This window comes from Leucopleurus acutus, assembly GCF_964270905.1.
Source record: "Leucopleurus acutus genome assembly, chromosome: 18".
NCBI classification, from domain to species: Eukaryota; Metazoa; Chordata; class Mammalia; order Artiodactyla; family Delphinidae; genus Leucopleurus; species Leucopleurus acutus.
This window is the reverse complement of record NC_139160.1, coordinates 33,120,482-33,136,562: the sequence shown is the minus strand read 5'-3', so window position 1 is coordinate 33,136,562 and position 16,081 is coordinate 33,120,482. Positions and strand designations below refer to the sequence as shown.

The 16,081-nt window shown below is 41.2% G+C and overlaps 1 protein-coding gene across 1 annotated transcript in view; it reads right to left on the bottom strand.

The window, feature by feature from the left end:
• TDRD3 (tudor domain containing 3) overlaps window positions 1-14,576 on the bottom strand; it is a 198,325-nt gene extending 183,749 nt beyond the window's left edge. The window contains exon 1 of the mRNA XM_082859705.1: window positions 14,150-14,576. Within this exon, the coding sequence (XP_082715831.1) occupies window positions 14,150-14,190 (41 nt within the window). The 5' untranslated portion in view covers window positions 14,191-14,576. The remainder of the gene's footprint in view (window positions 1-14,149) is intronic.
• Between the last annotated feature and the right edge of the window lie 1,505 nt (window positions 14,577-16,081).

Genomic DNA, 16,081 nt, shown 5'->3' with positions numbered 1-16,081 from the left:
ATAAACCTACCTGGGGAGACAAAAGACCTGTATGCAGAAAACTATAAGACACTGATGAAAGAGATTAAAGATACCAACAGATGGAGAGATATACCATGTTCTTGGATTGGAAGAATCAATATTGTGAAAATGACTATACTACCCAAAGCAATCTACAGATTCAATGCAATTCCTATCAAATTACCAATGGCATTTTTTACAGAACTAGAACAAAAAATATTAAAATTTGGATGGAGACACAAAAGACCCCAAATAGCCAAAGCAGTTTTGAGGGGAAAAAACGGAGCTGAAGCAATCAGACTCCCTGACTTCAGACTATACTATAAAGCTACAGTAATCAATACAATATTGGTACTGGCACAAAAACAGAAACATAGATCAATGGAACAAAATAGACAGCCCAGAGATAAACCCACGCACCTATGGTCAACTAATCTATGACAAAGGAGGCAAGGATATACAATGGAGAAAAGGCTGTCTCTTTAATAAGTGGTGCTGGGAAAACTGGACAGCTACATGTAAAAGAATGAAATCAGAACACTCCCTAACACCATACACAAAAATAAACTCAAAATGGATTACAGACCTAAATGTAAGACCAGACACTATAAAACTCTTAGAGGAAAACATAGGAAGAACACTCTTTGAAAAACACTCACAGCAAGATCTTTTTTCATCCACCTCCTAGAGTAATGGAAATAAAAACAAAAATAAACAAATGGGACCTAACGAAACTTCAAAGCTTTTGCACAGCAAAGGACACCATAAACAAGACGAAAAGACAACCCTCAGAATGGAAGAAAATATTTGCCAACGAATCAACTAAGGATTAATCTTCAAAATACATAAATAGCTCATGCAGCTCAATATTAAAAAAACAAACAACCTAATCCAAAAATGGGCAGAAGACCTAAATAGACATTTCTGCAAAGAAGACATACAGATGGCCCAGAAGCACATGAAGAACTGCTCAACATCAATAATTATTAGAGAAATGCAAATCAAACTACAATGAGGTATCACCTCACACCAGTTAGAATGGGCATCATCCGAAAATCTACAAACAACAAATGCTGGAGAGGCTGTGGAGAAAAGGGAACACTCTTGCACTGTTGGTGGGAATGACACAGCCACTAAGGAGAACAGTATGGAGGTTCCTTAAAAGCCTAAAAATAGTGCTTCCCTGGTGGCACGGTGGTTGAGAGTCCGCCTGCCGATGCAGGGGACAAGGGTTCGTGCCCCGGTCCGGGAAGATGCCATGGAGCGGCTGGGCCCGTGAGCCGTGGTCACTGAGCCTGTGCATCCAGAGCCTGTGCTCCACAACAGGAGAGGCCACAACAGTGAGAGGCCCGCATACCACAAAAAAAAAAAAAGAAAGAAAGAAAAAAGAAAAATCTAAAACTAGAATTACCATATGATCCAGAAATAGCACTATTGGCCATATACCCAGAGAAAACCATAATTCAAAAAGACACATGCACCTCAATGTTCATTGCAGCACTATTTACAATAGCCAGGTCATGGAAGCAACCTAAATGCCCATCAACACACAAATGGATAAAGAAGTTGTGGTACATATATACAATGGAATATTACTCAGCCATAAGAAGGAACGAAATTGGGTCATATGTTGAGACGTGGATGGATCTAGAGACTGTCATACAGAATGAAGTAAGTCAGAAGGAGAAAAACAAATATCGTATATTAACGCATATATGTGGAACCTAGAAAAATGGTACAGATTAACTGGTTTGCAGGGCAGAAATTGAGACACAGATGTAGAGGACAAATGTATGGACACCAAGTGGGGAAAGCCGTGAGGGGGGTGGAGGTGGTTGTGTGATGAATTGGGTGATTGGGATTGCCATTTATACACTGATGTGTATAAAACTGATGACTAACAAGAACCTACAGTATAAAATAATATATATTATTCAACTCAAAAAAAATAAATAAATACTACTTTGTAATAAAAGGAAAACGTTTTTCCTCGACCTGATCTAGTTCTTTCTCTAATTTCAGGAAAGTGAGTGAAAATGCAATAGGACCCTGAAAAAAAAAAAAATAGAAAGTGCCTGCCACAAAAAGATGTTCAATAATTATTTGATGAATGAGTACATCAATGAATCTGCCTTGTTTTTTTCATAGACAAAGACTAGACACCATATTGAGTTGGCATATATAACATACCCTACTTATACATCACTAGTTCTAGAAAGCCTTTCATACTTCCCAAGTGGGGGTTAACTGCTCTCAACAACACCCTGGAAGCAAAATACCAGTGTATAAAATGTTTAAATTCTGCCTGTCTTGTACATCATCCTAACAACAAACACAGTGCCTTGTGTATAAGAGGTACAAATATTTACTACTTGTATTTCAGTATACACATTACTATAGGATTACATATTTCCCTGCATTACTGCAAAGACTTACTTATTGTTGTAAAGGTATCATACCGTCAGTAGCACTATACTAAGATGAAGGTAGCTATTTGTCTCCACGTTAAAGGCTGTAAAACTGTAAAATGAGTGAGAAGCGCTCACATTTGCACACAGACTCACACCCATCGAGCAAGGGTATGAAACATGCAGAGATTACAGTACTAAGGTACATGTAGGCTCTGTCCAGCCCCAGAGCACAAAATTGTTCTTTCCTCTTTCTCTACATCGCAATGTGCTTCTGCTATGAGTATCTTTGACTCACTTTATTACTTTATCACCACACATTTCCTGCTATCTCTCTGCTTTTCTTTGTCATTCTATGATTTCACAATGTTTTCTCAACTTTTACAAGAAAAATTTTGCATTGCTGAAAGTGCAGTCTGCTTCTTCTAAAAATTATACAGAGATAGTGTTCTTCAGCTAGTTCCAGATTCTATACCTTTCAAAAAGTCAGAATTTCTAGACACATGGGACTTAACATGATAAGACAAAATGCCAATATTGTTGTTTTGTCAAAAGAAGAAAGCATAAGCCAAAAAATATATATGTTATATTTTTATGGCTCTTGAAATGTTACTATGCAATTTTTACTCGATCTAGCAAATGCTGCTGTATGAGGAGAAAATTATTTTCAACTTGCTGAGGTAGCAAGTTTCTTTTTATATCCCCCTTTATGCTCGAGGCAGTCAAAGACAGGCAGTTAAAACTAGATTTATAGGTTATTCACCAAAAAAAATACTGCAAATAGCACCTTCGAACCTGAAAACTTGCACAGTTTAACAGAATACACAGTCTTTTTTGTGTATTAATGACACTTTACAATATCAACAGAAGCAACCAGCTAATATGTAACATATTTTGAGACAGACGGTCAACAACACTTATTACATTTGAACATTATAACTTCACAAACAACATAAACCAAAGATACAATAACAAATGCTCATTAAAAAAACAGGAAATATTTCAAAATGGAAAGATGTCTCCAATAAGCTCTCCCCAAAACCAAATATAAAGCAGCTGGTTTCTTCTAGTGTTCTTCAGCACGGTCTATTATTCTGTTTCACCTAAAAAGTGTCTTAATGTTTCTGATCCTTTCCAAAAGAGAGTACCAAGAATACATGTATATCAAAGTGGTAATGATGAAGTATTTTATAATTCTAGAAAATAAAAGAATCCTGCACTTAGCACATAACCTTAGAAAGAACTACCAGAATTCTTTACAAATACACTTATGCCTAAGAGTTATGCTGGAATAATATGAGGGAACAAAACTTCTGATACCCTTTGCATAAACTCTTATGCATGACTATTACCAACAATATATTATATGAAGGTATAGTTATATTTATGATGCTACAAAGCGCGTTTCTCACTTGAAGATTGAGCTCATTTACCAGCAATCTCCTGGGGAATTGGCGTGTTTCTCAGGAAAAAAAACAAACAAGGTAAGTGCAGGGGTGGCTACACAACAGGAATCTGACTTTCTTGGTCTTGATGTGTTTTGGAGGAAGTTTCTAGGTGATGGGATGTAAATAACAGCTCTCCATCTGTGGGCAGGTCAAAAGCTAAGAATCAGAAATCCCAGCAAAATATCCTGAAGTTGTCCCACCTCTCTGGAGCAGCTATCTCAAGGCAATATGTGGAATAGCAGGGCATGCTCCTCAAGACAAGAGAACCATAACTTTATAATCTATGCTGCCATTGTGCATCTTCTTTTCTCCATTTATCCCATAAATAAATATTCTCCTCTAGTAGTGTTTTGATAAAGACATTTATACTTGTAGCCTTTCTTAGTTGTTCAAAGGTGAAACCAAGGGAGTGAAGTTTGGTATACACTTGGGCCAGAGGATATCAGTATGGGGGTAGTACCAGTAATCAAGGAGAGATAACTCCAAAAGGGAAGGTGAAATTCAAGGGGGACAAGATAAGAAGACTTTTATGTTCACCCTCTCTTACCCCTCCAACTTCGCCCTACCCACCAAAAAAAAAAAAAAAAAAAAACCACCTCAAAGCACAACCAAGTTAAACTTCAGATGTTAGAAACCCAGGGCTTTTTAGAAAATCTGTTCTTTCAGAATAAAATGGAAACACACTACTTCTAATGCTTCCTTATGGTTTCTTCAACTCAAAACTGCTGGGTAAGGCAAATACATGCAACAGAGTGCCTTACTTTTTCAGATATTCTTAGACTTCAAAAAATACAGAATTAAACAGATTTTTAGATAAGCCTAATCAGCAATTAGGTGAACCACCAAAAGCTAAAGGTTTCTTTGATTCCAAAAGCATCACTCCTCAGTATAAGCACCTATCTTTCCCAAAGAGGAAAGGAAATTTACACATCCCAAAAAAATGCTTTAATCCAATTTTCAATTTTCAAATGTGTTATATTTGACAAACAATTTAAATTAAACATGGTCACCAGGACTCAGTGGAAATCAGTACTGAATCTTTATTCCAGACATTTGGGCTGTATTCATGGTTCTGCCGCTTGTATCTCTGAGCAAACTGTTGATACCAGTGTTTCACCTTCCTTATTTGCACACTGAGGGAGTTAAGCTATACAATCACTAATTCTATTAAAAAAAAACTTTTTCAAAATTAAACACAGTTGATTATGTTTCCTTAACATGTTTCTATTAAAAAAAAAAAGTTCTGAAAGGCTTTAAAAAAAATCCAAAAGGTTAATAGAAGTACAAAATTCACCCTTAAGGAAATCTCAAGAGAAAAAAATAAAAAGGCAAAGAGTGAAGTAAATCTGTTATGCAGACAAATCTAGAGTCAAATATCTTCTCTCAGTAGTTATTCCATGCATATAAGTAAGCATTACAAAGGACCAATGTACGATTTCCTGCAATATTTAAACATAATCACTATACTGGAAAAGTTTCTAGAACTTTTCAGTTCAGATCAGCAAACCTAGCACCTTCCGTGCTACTGGCTACTAAGGAAGAACATTATTGTAAAGTCAGCCAAGGTGGCTCCTATTGGGAGTTACATTTTAAAATATAGATTTTTTTTTTTTTTTTTTTTTTTTGTGGTACGCGGCCTCTCACTGCCGTGGCCTCTCCCGCCGCGGAGCACAGGCTCCGGACGCGCAAGCTCAGCGGCCATGGCTCACGGGCCCAGCGGCTCCACGGCACGTGGGATCCTCCTGGACCGGGGCGCGAACCCGCGTCCCCTACATCGGCAGGCGGACTCCCAACCACTGCGCCACCAGGGAAGCCCCTTAAAATATAGATTTTTATGCGGGTTATAATGAAGATTAAAGACTTAAAAGAAAAAAATGAGCTCAAAAAATAACATAAACTAGAATATAGATCAGTCTATACAGATCACCTGCACCCCATGAAGATCACATTTTCAGAAACATAAGCTTTTCAGCACTAAATATTTCCCTAACCTGCTATTTTAGGTGAAACTGACAAGACAGATAATAATAGTTTAAGTGCTTTAGCATCTATTACTTTTGAGGTCCTGCAAATAATTAAGTGAGTACTAAGTGCTAAAAAAATGATTTTGTCAGCGACAATAACAGAGAATCCCAAGAGTCAAAGGAAACTTAGGATGTCAGAACTGGAATGAGTTGGTCAAAGCTGCTCTATGGTCAAAAATTCTCCTTCCAGTACTCTTCTCTGCATACACCTTTGAGATTCTGTATGTTTACATAACAAATATCTACTTAAATATAAGATCTAATACAAGTCACGGATAAGACTGGGACATCCTCTTGTTTTCTTCACAAGTCTAGTGGGTTCAAGACCCATCAGGAATTACTCCCAAACTTGTAGATATATAGTCTTGTTAGCCCCACAGGTTTCTCCTGCCTTTATGAGTCCCTGCCACACAAAAGGAGCACTCTAGAGTAAGAAACATGTAAACAGATAAACTGCAACACAAAGTGGCAAATGTCACAACATAACATTGCTGAGGGTTTATAACAAAATAACAAAGACAGGAAGAACACTAAGCTTGGGTAGAGACCCTGGTTAGAGAATTCTGACTGGCAGGAGCATGGGCATCCAAGGTCCATTTCTATCAGACTTTATCAAGAATATACAAGGTAGGAGATAGGTTCAAGATGGCGGAGTAGAAGGACGTGCACTCACAACCTCTTGCGAGAGCACCGGAATCACAACTAACTGCTGAACAATCATTGACAGGAAGACACTGGAACTCAGGAAGAAAGATACCCCACATACAAAGACAAAGGAGAAGGCACAATGAGACGGTAGGATGGTCACAATCACAATAAAGTCAAATCCCATAACTGCTGAGTGGGTGACTCACAAACTGGAGAACACTTATACCACAGAAGTCCACCCACTGGAGTGAAGGTTCTGAGCCCCACATCAGTCTTCCCAACCTGGGGGTCCGGCAACAGGAGGATAAATTCCTAGAGAATCAGACTTTGAAGGCTAGGGGGATTATTTCAGGACTGCGACAAGACAGGGGGAAAAAGAGACTCCACTCTTGCAGGGCACACACAAAGTAGTGTGTGCATCAGGACCCAGGTGAAGGAGCAGTGACCCCATAGGAGACTGAACCAGACCTACCTGCTAGAGTTGGAGGGTCTCCTGCAGAGGCAGGGGGTGGCTGTGGCTCACCGTGAGGACAAGGACACTGGCAGCAGAAGTTCTGGGAAGTACTCCTTGGCATGAGCCCTCCCAGAGTCCGCCGTTAGCCCCATCAAAGAGCGGGGCAGGCTCCAGTGTTGGGTCGCCTCAGGCAAAACCACCAACAGGGAGGGAACCCAGCCCCACCCATCAGCAGACAAGCAGATTAAACTTTTACTGAGCTCTACCCACCACCAGTCCCTGCCATCAGGAAGCCTGCACAAGCCTCTTAGATAGCCTCATCCACCAGAGGGCAGACAGCAGAAGTAAGAAGAACTACAATCCTGCAGCCTGTGGAACAAAAACCACATTCACAGAAAGATAGACAAGATGAAAAAGGAGAGGGCTATGTACCAGATGAAAGAACAAGATACAACCCCAGAAAAACAACTAAATAAGGTGAACATAAGCAACCTTCCAGAAAAATAATTCAGAGTAATGATAAGTGAAGATGATCCAGGACCTCGGAAAAAGAATAGAGGCAAAGGTCAAGAAGATGCAAGAAATGCTTAACAAAGACCTAGAAAAGTTAAAGAACAAACAAAGATGGACAATACAACTGAAATGAAAAATACACTAGACGGAATCAATAGTAGAATAACTGAGGCAGAAAAAAGGGTAAGTGACCCGTAAGACAGAATGGTAGAATTCACTGCCACAGAACAGAATAAAGAAAAAAGAATGAAAAGAAATGAAGACACCCTAAGAGACCTCTGGGACAACATTAAACACAACAACATTCACATTATAGGGGTCCCAGAAAGACGAGAGAGAGAGAAATGACCCAAGAAAATATTGAAAGAGATTATAGTCCAAAACTTCCCTAACATGGGAAAGGAAACAGCCACCCAAGTCCAGGAAGTGCAGAGTCCCAGGCAGGATAAACCCAAGGAGAAACATGCTGAGACACATAGTAATCAAACTGACAAAAATTAAAGACAAAGAAAAATTGAGAACAAAGAGGGAAAAACAACAAATAACATACAAGGGAACTCCCATAAGGTTAACAGCTGATTTCTCAGCAGAAACTCTACAAGCCAGAAGGGAGTAGCATGATATACTTAAGGTGATGAAAGGGAAGAAACTACAACCAAGATTACTCTATGTGGCAAGGATCTCATTCAGATCTGATGGAGAAACCAAAAGCATTACAGACAAGCAAAAGCTAAGAGAATTCAGCACCACCAAACCAGCTCTACAACAAATGCTAAAGGAACTTCTCTAAGTGGGAAACACAGAGAAGAAAAGGATCTACAAAACACAAACCCATAACAATTAAAAAACAGTAATAGGAACACACATATCAATAATCACCTTAAACATAAACGGATTAAATGCTCCAACCAAAAGACACAGGTTCGCTGAATGGGTACAAAAACAAGAACCATATATATGCTGTCCACAAGAGACCCACTTCAGACCTACGGACACATACAGACTGAAAGTGAGGGGATGGAAAAAGATATACCATGCAAATGGAAATCAAAAGAAAGCTGCAGTAGCAATACTCATATCAGATAAAATAGACTTAAAAATAAAAAATGTTGCAAGAGACAAGGAAGAACACTACATAATTATCAATAGATCAATCCAGAAAGAAGATATAACAATTATAAATATATATGCACCCAACATAGGAGCAGCTCAATACATAAGGCACTTGCTAACAACTATAAAAGAAGAAATCGACAGTAACACAGTAATAGTGGGGGACTGTAACACCTCACTTACACCAATGGACAGATCATCCAAACAGAAAACTAATAAGGAAACACAAACTTTAAATGACACAATAGATCAGATAGATTTAATTGATATTTATAGGACATTCCATCCAAAAACAGCAGATTACACTTTCTTCTCAAGTGCACACGGAACATTCTCCAGGATAGATCACATCTTGGGTCACAAATCAAGCCTCAGTAAATTTAAGACAATTGAAATCATATCAAGCATCTTCTTTTCTGACCACAATGCTATGATATTAGATATCAATTACAGGGGAAAAAAAGGTAAAAAACAAAAACACATGGAGACTAAACAATACGTTACTAAATAACCAAGAGATCACTGAAGAAATCAAACAGGAAATCAAAAAATACCTAGAGACAAATGACAACGAAAACACAACGATCCAAAACCTATGGGATGCAGCAAAAGCAGATCTAAGATGTAAGTTTATAGCTATACAAGCCTACCTCAAGAAACAAGAAAAATTTAAAATAAGCAATCTAACCTTACACCTAAAGGAACTAGAGAAAGAAGAACAAACAAAACCCAAAATTAGTAGAAGGAAAGAAATCATAAAGATCAGAGCAGAAATAAATGAAATAGAAACAAAGAAGACAATAGCAAAGATCAATAAAGCTGAAAGCTGGTTCTTTGAGAAGATAAACAAAATAGATAAACCATTAGCCAGACTCATCAAGAAAAAGAGGGAGGGGACTCAAATCAATAACATTAGAAATAAAAAAGGAGAAGTTACAACAGACACTGCAGAAATACAAAGCATCCTAAGAGACTACTACAAGCAACTCTTTGCCAATAAAATGGACAACCTGGAAGAAATGGACAAATTCTTAGAAAGGTATAACCTTCCAAGACTGAACCAGGAAGAAATAGAAAATATGAACAGACCAATCACAAGTAATGAAATTGAAACTGTGATTAAAAATCTCCCAAGAAACAAAAATCCAGGGCCAGATGGCTTCACAGGTGAATTCTATCAAACACTTAGAGAAAAGCTAAACCCATCCTTCTCAAACTCTTCCAAGAAACTGCAGAGGAAGGAACACTCCCAAACTCAATCTATGAGGCCACCCTCACCCTGATACCAAAACCAAAGATACTACAAAAAAAAAAATTACAGACCAATATCACTGATGAATATAGATGCAAAAATCTTCCACAAAATACTAGCAAACAGAATCCAACAACACATTAAAAGGATCATACACCATGATCAAGTGGGATTTAACCTAGGGATGCAAGGATTCTTCAATATACGCAAATCAATCGATGTGATACACCATATTAACAAACTGAAGAATAAAAACCATATGATCATCTCAATTGATGCAGAAAATGCTTTTGACAAAATTCAACACCCATTTTTGACAAAAAAAACTCTCCAGAACGTGGGCATAGAGGGAACCTACCTCAACATAATAAAGGCCATGTGTGACAAACCCACCGCAAACAATATTCTCAATGGTGAAAAACTGAAACCATTTCGCCTAAGATCAGGAACAAGACAAGGATGTCTACTCTTGCCACTCTTATTCAACATAGTTTTGGAAGTCCTAGCCATGGCAATCAGAGAAGAAAAAGAAATAAAAGGAATACAAATTGGAAGAGAAGAAGTAAAACTGTCACTGTCTGCAGATGACATGATACTATACATAGAGAATCCTAAAGATGCCACCAGAAAACTACTAGAGCTAAACAATGAATTTGGTAAAGTTGCAGGATACAAAATTAATGCACGGAAATCTTTTGCATTCTTATACACTAATGATGAAAAATTTGAAAGAGAAATTAAGGAAACACTCCCATTTACCATTGCAACAAAAAGAATAAAATACCTAAGAATAAACCTACCTAGGGAGACAAAAGACCTGTATGCAGAAAACTATAAGACACTGATGAAAGAGATTAAAGATGATATCAACAGATGGAGAGATATACCATGTTCCTGGATTGGAAGAATTAATATTGTGAAAATGACTATACTACCCAAAGCAATCTACAGATTCATTGCAATCCCTATCAAATTTCCAATGGCATTTTTTACAGAACTAGAACAAAAAATCTTAAAATTTGTATGGAGACACAAATGACCCTGAATAGCCAAAGCAGTCTTATGGGGAAAAAACAGAGCTGGAGGAATGAGACTCCCTTACTTCAGACTGTACTACAAAACCCACAGTAATCAAGACCCTATGTTACTGGCAGAAAAACTGAAATATAAATCAATGGAACAGGACAGAAAGCCCAGAGAAAAACTCACGCACCTATGGTCAACTAATCTATGACAAAGGAGGCAAGGATATACAATGGAGAAAAGACAGTCTCTTCAATAAGTGGTGCTAGGAAAACTGGACAACTACATGTAAAAGAATGAAATCAGAACACTCCCTAACACCATACACAAAATTAAACTCAAAATGGATTACAGAACTAAATGGACACTATACAGTCTTCGACATAAATCACAGCAAGATCTTTTTTGATCCACCTCCTAGAGTAATGGAAATAAAAACAAAAATAAACAAATGGGACCTAATGAAACTTCAAAGCTTTTGCAAAGCAAAGGAAACTACAAACAAGACGAAAAGACAACCCTCAGAATGGCAGAAAATATTTGCAAAGGGATCAATGGACAAGGGATTAACTCCAAAATATATAAACAGCACCTGCACCTCAATATTAAAAAAACAAACAACCCAATCCAAAAATGGGAAGAAAACTTAAATAGACATTTCTCCAAAGAAAACATACAGATGGCCAAGAGGCACATGAAAAACTGCTCAACATCACTAATTATTAGAGAAATGCAAATCAAAACTACAATGAGGTATCACCTCACACCAGTTAGAATGGGCATCATCAGAAAATCTACAAACAACAAATGCTGGAGAGGGTGTGAATAAAAGGGAACCCTCTTGCACTGTTGGCGGGAATGTAAACTGATACAGCCACTATGGAGAACAGTATGGAGGTTCCTGAAAAAACTAAAAATAGAATTACCATATGACCCAGTAATCCCACTCCTTGGCATATACCCAGAGAAAAGCATAATTCAAAAAGACACATGCACCCCAATGTTTATTGCAACACTATTTACAATAGCCAGGTCATGGAAGCAATCTAAATGCCCATCGACAGATGAATGGATAAAGATGTGGTACATATATACAATGGAATATTACTCAGCCATTAAAAGGAACGAAACTGGGTCATTTGCAGAGACGTGGATGGATCTAGAGACTGTCATACAGAGTGAAGTAAGTCAGAAAGAGAAAAACAAATATCGTATATTAACGCATATATGTGGAACCTAGAAAAATGGCACAGATGGACCAGTTTGCAGGACAGAAATAGAAACACAAATGTAGAGAACAAACGTATGGACACCAAGGGGGTAAAGTGGCAGGGGCGGGGGTGCGGTGGTGGGATGAATTGGGAGATTGGGATTGACATATATACACTAATATGTATAAAATGGATAACTAATAAGAACCTGCTGTATAAAAAAATAAAATTCAAAAATCCAAAAAAAAGAAACTACAAGGTAGTGAGCTCCCTGGCATTACAGGTGTACAGAAACATAAGATGCAGTTTACCCACCCTTAAGGATCTTAGAGTCCAAAAAACAATTTAGTATGTGTTTGGAATCAAAATATTGAGAGTGGCCTTTCTAACACAGGTGGGATCATGTTGGAAAGCAGTAAAAGACTGTAAACGAATTCATACAACTAGTTTGAAGAACTAAGGGTTAATCAAACGAAGAATGGGGAAAAACTCAAAAAGAGTGATCCGAGATTTTTCAGGATAGCATTGTGAGGTAAACAAACTGAATGTAGAAATTCCAGTTAGAAGAACAATAATAAAACTGAAAAAGGTGAGTTTTTAACGCTACAGTTTGTTATGTCAATGGTGTTCTAAGCAAAAACTGTCAGAACAGTAACAGTTAAAAGCAAAAACTGTCAGAACAGTAACAGTTAAAAGCACCAGAGCTGGAACCAGCCCCTCTGTGCTCACCATTCAACTCCACCACTTTCCAGTTATGTCATTTTTTTTGGAAAGTTACTTAACAATTTTGTGCCTCAATCTCTTCACCTGTAAAATGAGGTGCCAGTAGAGCCAGGCACAGCGTCTTCAAAACACAGGTGTTACAACCCTCTAATCAAAAATTTCATTCACAAAATCAAATCCATTCTTTAGGCACTTGTAGGCTCCATAACCTGGCCACAAACTTTTAAGGTCTTAATCTTGACTGGACCCCTTCTACTGCGAGGAACCATAGGGATCTAATATCAATTCTGCAAACCAATAAGCACTTTCCTACCTCTGTGCCTCATCTCCAGCGGCTCTGTATCTACAAAGCCTTTTCCTCACCATCTCCCAAAGCCCACTTCTCCAGGAAATTAACTCTCCTTCCTCTCCAATTCCATACCACATTTGCCTGCACCTCTGTACAGTTTACCACAATTTCCCGTTTTTGTGTTTGTTGTTTTAGTGCCTCCTTCCCCTCTTTTCGCTAAGATAGTGAACTTCCAGAGAGCAGGGGCAAATCTTTTTCAACCTCCTTCCCACCCTTCATCCCCGACTGTGCCCATGCAGGCCTGTTAAAGCGTTAGTAAATTAAACTGGATGTTTACAACCCTAATGGCCGAAGTTGCAGAAACTGCTTAATTCGCATAATTTTTTTTTATTGTTTTCAGATCCTAAAATCTTGACATGTCTTTAAAAATCCGAACACCGTCATCTTTTCAAGAAAACTTCTACGGAGCATCCACACGAGTTAATATGGTCATTCTCAGCTTCAGAAGTTGTGTGTGTGCCGCAGAGGGCGGCTTTCCCCTGCTCCGTCCTGTACTTTGTAATAAGGAGGACGGAGAGGCGGCCCGGCAACAGCCCGGGCTGTGCTGTGCCCTCAACTTCCCGCGGGCCCGCGGGCTCCGGCCGTGCTCGTCCCTCTCCGCCGCACTCCGTTCTCCAGCCCTCGCCTCCTCTCATCCAGCCGCGGCAACAACCCCCGGAGCGGCGCGGTGGCGCTGAGGGTACGCCCGCGCGGCTCGGCTCGGGCCTGCGTCGCCGCCCGCCCCGCCGCCCTGCCCGCGGCCCCCGGCTTCTCCCCGGCGCGCCGCCCGCCTCCCGGGGCCCAGGCCGCGCCGCCACGCCGAGGGGAGCTGGGGGACTCGTTGGGCTCCGCGTGGCGCCGGGGGCGGAGCCGGCCCGGAGGGCCCGGGGAGAGGCCGGGGGCGGGCGGCGGCCTCCGCCTACCCCGACACGCACCCCACCGCCCCAACCCCAACCCTACTCCGGCCCGGCCCGCGCCCGCGGCCGATTATACTCGCCACTTACCAACCCGCCTGGGACAACACCGCGCCGGGGACCTCGGCCATGGTAGCTGCTTAGGCCGGGGGTGGTGGGGGGCTCGGGTGGGGGTGGGGAGAAGGCCTGCTGCTTGAGACCAAAAAAAAAAAAAAAAGAAAAGAAAAAGAAAAAAGAAAAGAAAAGAAAAAAACTCCTCTGGTCGTCTCTGCAACTGGGCATGCTCAGTGCGCCCGGCGCTTCCGCGTGCGGGTTCCGCTAGCCGCGTTTTCCAAGTGGCCGCAGGGGCCGGCCTGGCGTGAGGCTGCGAGGTTGTGGCGCGCCGACAGCGGCGATTCGCCTAGGACAGGCCGGGTCCTGCAGCTCGGGGCCAGTTTGTCGGTAAGGAGCACGGCACGGCCTCTCCGCCGAAGGCGGTTGCTTTTCGTTCGGGGTCACTTTTCTGAGTTGCACACCGTGGAAACTAGTGGGGCGGTTCTTTGTACAGCAGAAAGTAAGGCACCGTTTCCAGCGCCCACAGGCGCCACCTCCGAGAGGGCAGGACAGCGCTAGAGCTGAAACGCTCGGGCGGTGGCGGAAAAGCGCTTCCAGTTATGCGCTAATAAGGCCACATTTCGTACAGGGAAAGTCAAAGTAAGGGTGTTCCCAGTCCACTCCACACAGGAGAAAAGTTTACTTTCTTATTAAGATTCGCTCCATTTGCTCCCTTTTTCGATCTGCCCGGATACAAAGAAAAGAAATATAATCGGATTTTTTCGACTCCCCACAGCTAAATCGGACTGTCCAACTCCCACACTGCAATAAAAATGAATGGGTCAACCCAGGGAAAACCTGCACTTAAGGGATATGGGGAAATCGGGTAGTTCTGTCGGTGCTTGTTTTTCCTGTCGTTCTCCCACTGGGCCCATCCAGGTCCCGGCACGGCCCTCTGATATTGGCACGGGCACTGCCAGGCCCAGTTCCCACCCGCCGCTTGCCGGTGCCCTTCTTTGGCTCTCCCGGGGACTGAAGCGTAGGGGCGGCTCTCGAGTGGGCATGCGCGGCGGCGCCGCAAGCTGCGCAGGAGACACTCCAACGCGATTGGGCGGCCGAGACTCACGCCAGCCAATCGGAGGAACAGGCGGAAGGGGAGCTGGGCCCGGGAGACGCTCACTGAGAGTTTGCTCCACCCTCCCCGGTTTTCCAGTCTTGTGGCTGCTGGGGAGAAACATTCTATCGAGTGGCTCTGGTACCACGTGGCAAGTCATTTGGGGAGACTGTTAAAACCTTCAACCCTATAGCGGGGGCTGCCTCATCAACGTGGACTTAGAGCAGAGACTGCGGAATTGGGCAGAGCCGCTCCTGGGACTGCGGAGGAAACTGACAGTTAAGGAAGAGGATAATTACACTGGGTGGAGTTAAATTCCTTAATGCAAAATTTTTTCACGATGCTTTGCTTAGCTGTGATGCTACTGAAATGTGTGTCCAAGCACGTTGCTTAGATCCTGATTTTAATGAAACATGTTTCCAAGCACTTTTAAATCAGAAATAACTATATCCTTGTCCCTACATTTTGCAGTAGTATACAGTGTTTAGTCCATAGATATACTACATGTGTATTTCAATTTATAGGCACCATTCAAAATATCCAGGAGTCAGGAAAAGATTTACCATTCTGAAGCTAAATAGATGACTCAAAATTAAATTGCTAATAATTTTTATTGGTTGTAGAATTTTCTCTTACCAATTGAATTTTTCAACTAGTGTAACTTGTTAACTATGAAAGTAATATGCTGTCCCAGGGCTTCCCTGGTGGCGCAGTGGTTGAGAGTCCACCTGCCTATGCAGGGGAAACGGGTTCGTGCCCCGGTCCGGGAAGATCCCACATGCCGCGGATTGGCTGGGCCCGTGAGCCATGGCCGCTGAGCCTGCGCGTCCGGAGCCTGTGCTCCGCAATGGGAGAGGCCACAACAGTGAGAGGCC